The sequence below is a fragment of the Fukomys damarensis genome, unplaced genomic scaffold (genome assembly GCF_012274545.1).
Source record: "Fukomys damarensis isolate Sample0158 unplaced genomic scaffold, DMR_v1.0_HiC HiC_scaffold_34, whole genome shotgun sequence".
Lineage (NCBI taxonomy): Eukaryota > Metazoa > Chordata > Mammalia > Rodentia > Bathyergidae > Fukomys > Fukomys damarensis.
The window spans coordinates 5311884-5321015 of NW_022900946.1; the positions used below are offsets into that span (position 1 = coordinate 5311884).

General features: G+C 46.3%; 1 protein-coding gene across 1 annotated transcript in view; it reads right to left on the bottom strand.

The window, feature by feature from the left end:
- Positions 1-254: 254 nt before the first annotated feature.
- Positions 255-9132, bottom strand: part of Ubfd1 (ubiquitin family domain containing 1) — a gene marked incomplete at its 5' end in the record, with an annotated part of 13294 nt that continues 4416 nt past the window's right edge. The window contains 4 exons of the mRNA XM_010623550.1: positions 255-1652; positions 4203-4285; positions 8243-8348; positions 8487-8552. Of these exons, the coding sequence (XP_010621852.1) occupies positions 1542-1652; positions 4203-4285; positions 8243-8348; positions 8487-8552 (366 nt within the window). The remainder of the gene's footprint in view (positions 1653-4202; positions 4286-8242; positions 8349-8486; positions 8553-9132) is intronic.

Below are 9132 nucleotides of genomic sequence, written 5' to 3' on the forward strand. Positions count from 1 at the left end.
GTCACCTTAGGTGAACACATGCTAATACGTCTCACAGAATGGGGGTGGGGGGTGACAGCTTAGAATCCAAGTGTGAAGGTGGGAAGATGTCTTGCCAAACCTTACTACGAGAGCCTGCAACCAGTGAGAGAGAACTGCAAAGACCGCAGCAGAGAAAACAGCAGACAGCACAAAGGGTACCATTTGTCTTGCCAAACCTTACTACGAGAGCCTGCAACCAGTGAGAGAGAACTGCAAAGACCGCAGCAAAGACCACTAAGACTGTCCCTTGTTTCAAAGTCAATCAAGTCATAAGGAGATGACAGAAATCCACGAGTACAACAAATGCAAGGGCTAAAACCAGAAGATGAGCTTATCATGAAAACCATCTAACCCACTTCTGTTGTTCAGATACCATCAGCCAACCCACCAGATCAGATGTCCTCCTGACAAAGGCAGCACCTCTGAACCCGGGATAAAGGACACTTGAACTTAAAGCATGAGCAGAAGGACCAGATGGAGGAGCAGAAGGACCAGATGGAGAAGCAGAACTGAAATCATCATTGGACTGCTTAAGAATCTCTTGAAAACTTCCAAAGAAAACAGGTCTCTAGACCTGTGGGCCCCTGGCTGTACTGGTGACCTTTGACCTGGCTCCTCCTGGGAGCTGGGGCCAGGGAGCAGCCTGGCTGAGGCACACTGGTGCCCGGCCGGCCGTGAAGCCACACTGAGGGCTGCTGACAGCCGTCAAACCAGTGCTGGAGCCCCAGAGGCTGGAGTCCCGGGGCAGGACGTGAAGACAGACAGGAGTCACTTGTGAGGCACTGCCGCTCCACAGACACTTGACGGAGGCCCACAGCCCCTCCTCTGCCCCGGCATTCCCGAGCAGCAGCAGCATGGCGGAAGGGAGCCCGGGAGAGGAGGTATGGATGAGGTACCAAAAGAGGAACTGACATCTTTGGGTTTTTAAAATGAAAACTCAAATCTAGAGGAAGTGAGAAAATTAAAAAAGGAGAGAATTAAATCTGAATCGATGGACAGGAAAATATGGCTTACTAACCCCCCCCATTTTGCATTCAATTTTACATCAACAAAGAAAAAAAACAAAAACACCCCAACTTAGCACAACGCAGTCCAAATGTTTGCAACCAAAGGTTTATGAAAATATTTCAGTTGAAATCAGTTTTAAAAGCATAAAACAAAATAAAACAAAGCTTTTGATGATTCCCTTCTCAACATTAACTGGCAGATCTACTCTCAGACAGACTTTAGAGTATTCCACACAGCATGTTCGGAATTCAGATTTATTGATTTCCACGGTACTGACTTTAAAAATGGTATGAAGCTGACTGCAAGAAAGGGAATTGGTGATTTTAAGTTAAAATTAAGCTAATGGTGAAAGTACATCACCTCTGGCTTCAGTCACCACAGCGCCTCAGATTGAATAGAGATTGTTTTTGTGAACAAAGTTCCAGAATTCTGAAATCCAGGATGCTGCAGGTCTCTCTCCCGCAATGTCCTTCACTTTGGGTCAGTCTCCTGGGCCAGAGGTGAAAGTGCTTTCAAAAATACTGCCATTTGCCCAGCACAGTGTCTTTGATTGCATCCACATATTGAGTTGGAACCCAGTACACCCAGTAGTAAGAGGCTTCCGTGGGGCCCAACTGAAACGCCTGGAAGGGAAAAAGGAAAACCAAGCGGTACTTCAGAGGTGGGATGACCAAACAGGTAGAACACAGACATGGGGAGGGGCGGGAAGTGAATTCATTAAAAAGGAAAGATAAACAAAATGAGGCTGTGCATAGGGGGAGCATTCGCTTACAATTTAAAAAAAAACAAAACAAAACATGAAAAGAGTTCAGCATGGCGAACCTCAGTGCAGCCACTCAAACCACTCAAACACCAGAGCCATGGAGGGCTGTGCAAACAGAGCTGTGGGCAGATGAAGGAGGGGTGGGCCTGAGAAGCTACCATCAGCTCCTCAGGGCTGCACACTGCCCACCAGGGACTGGAGTGAGAACTACTGGCCTAGAAAACCTGTCACACATGTCTAAGGAAACAGTCCTCAAAGCAGCGTTGCCCAAAATTACAAAATCCTGCCAACAACCTACATACCCATCGTATGGGGATGCGTAATTCAAGTGGTGTGGCAGTCATGCCAACACGGGAGGACCTGACAACAAGTGCGACTGGATCCTTACGATCTCAAGGTTGATACACCACATCACAACGTGGAACCAAAAAAAGCAAGTTCAGAAAGGGACATACCATGACAGTGCTAGGAAATCTGAAAAACAGAACAATACCTGACCCTGTTCACGGATACACATATAGACAACGCATCAACAGATGGGAAGAATACACAGGAGAACTGCAGTCAGGGGAGCAGGGAGGGGAAAGCAACGGGGACATCATCACTGTTGGTACAGTACACTCTTTATTTAAAAAAGATTCAAAGCAAGTTACAAAGTATTTACAACTTGTCAATTCTCCGTGATGGACATACGGGTTATTGTATTCTGTCCTTTTTAGAACATATCTCTAAAAATGAAAGTGCACAGCCACATTTTTCTAATTATGAACTGCGACATTAATCTAGCTAGACAAATGGCATCTAGAAAAAGAGGAAGTAAATACTTTCATTAGGACAAAAGTAAAAATGCTATTTACAGTGTTTAGAAAAGAGATGGGGGCTGTTGGAATCATCCTCTGCCAGAAATGACTCCCAGGAGAAAGGAACATTCCAACCAAACGCATAGCCCTTCCCACCCACACCAACTTGTGGGATGCCCAGGGTGCTCCGTCCAACTCGCACATCCCTATCGCCAGGCTGCCTCCAGACCAGGGCCGCGAACCCTACAGGCTCAGCCTGTTCACACAATGTTTTAAAAAGGAATAAGTGGGGCCAGTGATTTAGCTCAGCGGCACCACACCTGCCTTGCAAGCCCAAGGTCCTGAGTCCAATCCGGTACCGTCAAAAAAAAAAAAAAAAAAAAAAAAAAAAGGAGTAAGGGGCCCAGCTAACAGTATTAAAATCCAACTTCATGTTAAAACAGAAAAATAACAGGCCAGACAAGCTGTCTGCAGTTCTGTTTTAAAGACTGCAGAAAGATCAGGGGCAGAAGGGACTAGCTGGGGATCATCACTGCCAGGAACAGTCCAGGTGCTTACCCACTGGGGACACAGTCCCAAACAGGACCACCATTGGCCTTGGTGAGCTGACAACACTTACAGGGCTGGAAGCCCACTGCACTTCCATCCTGCCTATAACGAGAGGTCTCGCAACACCTGTGGTGTGCACAGCTCACAGCACTGCCCTGTTCCTGGGATGGGGATGGCACAGCTGTACTGCAGCAACAGGACGCAGAAAGACCTGCCTCCTCAGAGGGAGCATGGCAGACAACCCTGCCCTCACAAGACTGCTACTTCCGGTCGATTCCCGTCAGGGTAACTTAGGAGTCTAGGTAGCTAAACTTTATTTCTAAAGTGGCCTCCAGAAAGTGCAGGGAAAAGAGAGCCTGGCCTGTGCTGCTCATCTCACCGGATCACTGAACTCCTTGCTACACGTTGCATGGACCCGCAGAGCGCCTGCACACACACTGCCTTGGGGAAGTGTGGCCTACTGCAGAGCAAAGCTCCATGCACAACAGATGCACCTCGGGCCCTGTCCCTCACAGGAACCCCAGCCACAACAGGCACAGTCTGGCACGAGCAGGGCCACAAAAGAGAGAGACTGCCTGGTGTCTTCATAGCTCCGAGGCTGGGGGGAGGGGGCTCTTTCTATTACCAAGACAAAATTAAAAATGAAAAACCATAAGCCATTCTTCCTCTTTATTTTCCTGGTCTAAAAACAAATAGGAGAAGCTTAAGAAACATTTCTAAAACAGGGCAAGAGAAAACCCCTTTAATCTGCTGAAGGTGGGAAGAATAGGGTCATGAATTAAAATCTACATTGATGGAGAAAACACGAGGGCCTTAGATACACCCTCCACCCCGTTTTTGAGACTGGATCCTGCTACGTAGCCTAAGCTAGCCCCAAACATGTGCTCCTCCTGCCACAGCTTCCCAGGTGCTAGGATTATAGGCATGGGCAACCACACCAAGCTTTTCCTTAAAAGCTTTTTGAAGTTCTCTCTTCAATCACAAAAGCTCAATTTTGAATCCATTCCCTGCTAGGTAAGCGGAAGCAGAGGCCTAAAGACTGGGCTAACTGGGGTACTCACCATCATGTGGTAGTCTTCATGTCCTTCGATAGGTTCACTGACCACATTTTTAATGGAGCCCATGGGCAATTTCTCAGTCCGCTCTAGATTGAGAGGGATGACAGTGGTTATTCAAAAGTCTTCCTGTTCTAACTCCTCTGCCTCAGCAGCCCCTCCCTCACCAGGGCTGGGGACCTACAGGGGAATGACTGGTATAGCCCCCTAAGGAACACGGGACACCATCTGCTGATCAGTGCCCCGAGATCTCTGCTTGGGAACTGGGAACTCCTTAGCAGCAAATAGGAACTGGGACTGACAATGATATAGTAAAGGTCTCTGAGAGCAGAGACAGGTCTTTCCTAGTGTTAGGGATTTTTTTCCTTAGTGTGTGCCTATTCGTGTTTTTCCTGGTGTTAGTTTTTAAATTCTGATGATTAATAAACACCCAAGAAACTATTTTATATTCTCATTGCCCAAGCCCAAGCACTGGTTAAGGTCTTAAGACACCTAGAATAGGGAGAGACAAGAGCCCACAAATAAAGATGCAGCAGAGTCTTACAAGGAGGGAGCAATGCTCGGGCTTTCGGGCTACTTCCTATACCATGATCCTGCTGCCCCTCTGTCTCCCTCCCTCCCCTCACCCTGTATGCAGACACATTTTACAAAGTTCTTTCAAACATTTATAACTTCATGTGGTCAACACTAGAGATACCACTAATTACATGGGGCTAGAAGACATTTTGCAGCAAGTTTAAGGATGTTGGGCAAGAAAGAGGGGGCGGTGCGGGGTGCCTGGAGATGAGCCAACAGCAGGACTGGTGCAAGAGCAGGGATGGGAGCACCTGCACCATAGGAAATGATGCCCAGAAGCAGCAGACACCTGAGATGCAGGCAGGCATTTCTCTGCAAATAGTTAAATCAAAGTGAAAGACTCATTACAGCCTCTGCAGAAAGGAAAATCTGAAAATGTAGCAAGTGAAAATAGGTAAGTTGCCAAACAGTCTTGGAATTGAGACCTGCGTTCTAGTCCACCTGGTTACCTAAGACAATTTATGTCCATTTTGGAGGATGTGGTTTCTCTTTCTGAAAAAGTGGCAATTTGGAAGAAGGGACCAACAGATATTCACTCAGGTTTATACTTTTTGTGGTTCTTAACAGTGGCCATAGGTACAAAATCTATAGCTGTCTTCAAGATGGAAACTTTTGCACGGCGTGGTGGTGCATGCCTGTAATCTCAGCACAGGGAAGCAGGAAGATCACTATGAGTTTGAGACAAGCCTGAGGTACATAGTGAGCTTAAGGCCAGCCTGGACTGCACGGCAAGACCCCGTCTCAAAAAGCCAACAAAACAAAACCTTTTAAAACATTCAGCTTGAAATGTCTAGAGATGTCACATAAAGATATGCATTTCTGGCTTCTCTTGAAAACTCCAAAGACTGGATATTGCTGGGCCCACACCCCAGAGTGATAACAATCAGGGTCTCAAATTCTACATGAAACTTTGCTCTGTAGAGAGATTCAACTCTCCTATGACAGGGCACAGACTTCCAGGAAGCAGCAGGTTCTTCTGGCTGAATTCCTGAGGCTGTTGCAAGTGTCTTCTAATATGGGGCAGCATAAAGACCTTAAGCTGGGAGTAGTCCTGGAAGGTCACTTACACTGTGAAGCCAGCTAGCTGCTAAGATGGCTATTCCACAGCAACCTCTAACCAGTGGAAAGATGAGGCCAGTACCAGAAGCCAACTCCCAGGACAAGTTGTCCTTCTGCAAGTACTTCAGACACTCAGTGACAGGATATCTGGGCAAGTGGGAAGAGCACCTGTTCCCTGGGCACCTAAGGGACACCGACACAGTGCTATGGGTGGGAATGAAGACCTCAGTCTAGGTCAAGCCTGGAAGGCATGAGGAGTCTGAAGCTGTGCTCCTTAATAAGACTAAAAAGGCTTTTAGGAACTCAGAAGCCCAATGCATCAAGCTTCTTCTAGAGCTCTGCCCTCATGCTGAAGCAGGAAGGTGGCTGCTCCTAGAAGATGAAATAAAACCTCCAATGTGAACCAGGCTCTCATTAGGTTAGCTCCTGCAATTATTACGTTTCCTCTATAACTTCCTAACAAAAATACTCTGAAGACCCATGAGCATGTAGACACTCGGGCTCCACCCAGACCCCTGGCCTGCACCCATCCTGCTGGGCATCATCATCCTGGATCCTTGGCAACTTCCTTCAGTTGGGCTGACCACAGCAGAAGGAGAATGCTAGCAAGAGGCAGGAGGTCTGCGTGCTTCAGCAAGTGAATGCAATGAAGGAAAACGAAGCAAGATCCCCTGCAAAGCCAACAGAGGCAGGGCAACTAAGGACAGAGGGAGGGGGAACAGGCTCTGCAGAAAAGAATCATCTGGTAGATGGTTCAAAGGCCCTTGGAAAAACTGAGGAAATTCTTAACGATTTGCAAAACTTGCACTGACCACGCAGTTGGAGTTGAATGTAAAATACAGCGAATTATCATGAAATCGCCAGAGAACTCAAGTGGTCTTGGCACTTCAATCTGGTCCCTTTAAGAACCAGCTTAGAGTTGGAAATAAATTTTTGTGTTCTGTAACTTTCATGTTTTAGATGATAAAAATCTCACTCCCCACCACCCTTGCCCAAGTTTTATTTTCTGTCAAACTGCAGTCCCATTTAAAGTGGGATCATACTGAACAGCCTGTCGCTGAAGCCAAATTAGCCTCGTGATGATGAGATCCACTATACTTCTCTTTAGCATTTACCTCGAACACTGAATACCTACAGTGCTGGCCAGAAACAGGTGAATTAGGATGTTCGGTTCCCTCCAGGAATCTAACGGGGGACAGACAAGTCAGAGAGTAATGAGTACTCTGGGGATATAAAGGGAGTGCTCTAGGAACAGAAGCAGCAGCAGTTCATTGGGGGGGGGTACCAGGGAAGGCTTCATTAGGAGAGGGCACTGAAGGAGGGCTTTGGAAGATTTTATTAATAACGAGGAATGGGAAGAAGGCATTCCAGGTAAGGACACAGCATGAGCAAAGGCATGACGCTGTGCAAAGCATGGGCTGGCAAGTTCAGGTTGATGCAGCTGAATACACAGGGCAAACAGAGCAGCCAACAATTAAAACTGGGGCCCACTGTGGAGAACACAGAACACCATATTTAGGTATTTGGACTTGGCCTTAATGAGCCAAAGGTTCTAGAGCCCAGAAACTCCTGACAAGAAGCAGTATGGAAAATAGAGCGGAGAAAAGAGGATACACAGGGCAGAGGAGTAAACTGATATGCTTTTAACACAGCACATTTGGAAGATGCTAGTGGCCTTGAGTAGATAATAAAGTGGCAAACTAAGGGACACAGACAACTCTAGAGTGTAACCAACAAGACTTTGTAATCATCCAGGAGAAAGAAGATGGGTATTTCCCAGCAAACAACAAGTTGACCCAGACACTATGCACAGGTGGTGGTGGGACATGCAGGCAGACAGGGAAGGAAGGGCAGCAATCAGGAAAACGTCACCTAGCACAGGGTCAAAATGACCTAGAGGGGACAGGCAGGTGACAAAATGAGCAAAGATGACTACATGAACTACAGGACCATGGGTACTACAGCAGGGCCCACTGGAAACTACTCAGCTCTAGTTCCTTGATGCCATGTGAGAACACAGGCCCCAAAATCACCAGATTAATTTTTTTCAAGAGAAGCCAAACTAAAATAAAAAATCAGATCAAAATCTCCTGATTTTTGGAAATTGTGTACAAACCCATAATACCCTTGCCTAGGGACCAGACCTGACCCTCCGGCCACATGTTTGGGACCTCTCATCTTGTGTACAATTGAAGACTCAATGTCCTGATGGACTGGCCCTGAGATCAAGCTGAAAATAAGGAGGGAAAAGGGCTCATACAAGAGGCAAGCATCTAAAAGCAATTTAAAAGCCAGAAGCACACACAGCACAGTGAAGAGAGGTCTCCAGATAAGGAGATTCACACTCAGAAGCGAGTGCTGCTGGGTGCTGGAGAAAGGCAGCGGGCCAGGAGGTCTGCAGGACAGCATACCTTTAGTGCCAATCCATAGCTGATCTTGTTCTAGCTTGAAGGTGAGTCTCACTTTCCCCCCAGACTTATTGTACATGCCAGACAAAGGTACCGCTGGCAGGCGCTCCTGGAGGTACAACATATGGTGAGAGATGAAGGGATACTTGGGCAGAATAAAGAAGGGACAGATTCAAAAACACAGTTACAGGAACCTCAGAATGTGGGACTAGTTCCTTTTCAGATGCTCACAAAGAATTCAACTTACCTGGACACCCTTAACAGAAGGCATCACATCTTCAGGTTTTCCTTTATCCAACACTTTCCTGTGTTGCTATAAATCAGAAGAGATCATTAAATGAAGCAGCTACATTTTAGTCATATTGCTATCTCTTTGAAAGAAAGACAGGATGAAGAAAACCTTCAAGTTCTGAGTCTAAAACTTTTAATGTTCACAGGTTCTTGACACTGCAGAGCAGTACTGTCCTGATCAAGACTGTGTGGCATTGAAATGTGCTTCTTACTATCAGGGTAGAAACCTTATGAGGTGTGATTCATTATATTGAGCTGTGACTGTTCTGCACCGAAATGTGGCTAGTAAGATTAAGGAGCTGAATTCATTTTACTAAACTTTTAATTAGCCAGATATAGCTACTTTATTAGATACTAAAGTTCTAGAACAAGGAGAATTTCTAGTTTGCTAATTTAAATACTTTACCCTTTTCCCACCCCTCAGGTCACCACTGAAAGCATTAAACCTTCAGCTAAAGAGAGCTGCAGCAGGTGTTGGCCTCCTGGAAGCCAGGAAATGACAACATTTACCAACTTAAACTCCCAAAGAGAACTACAGGATTTTGGTAATCACCTGACTGCTTAGAAAGAACATGTCTTCTCTTTTTTTTTTTTTTTTTATA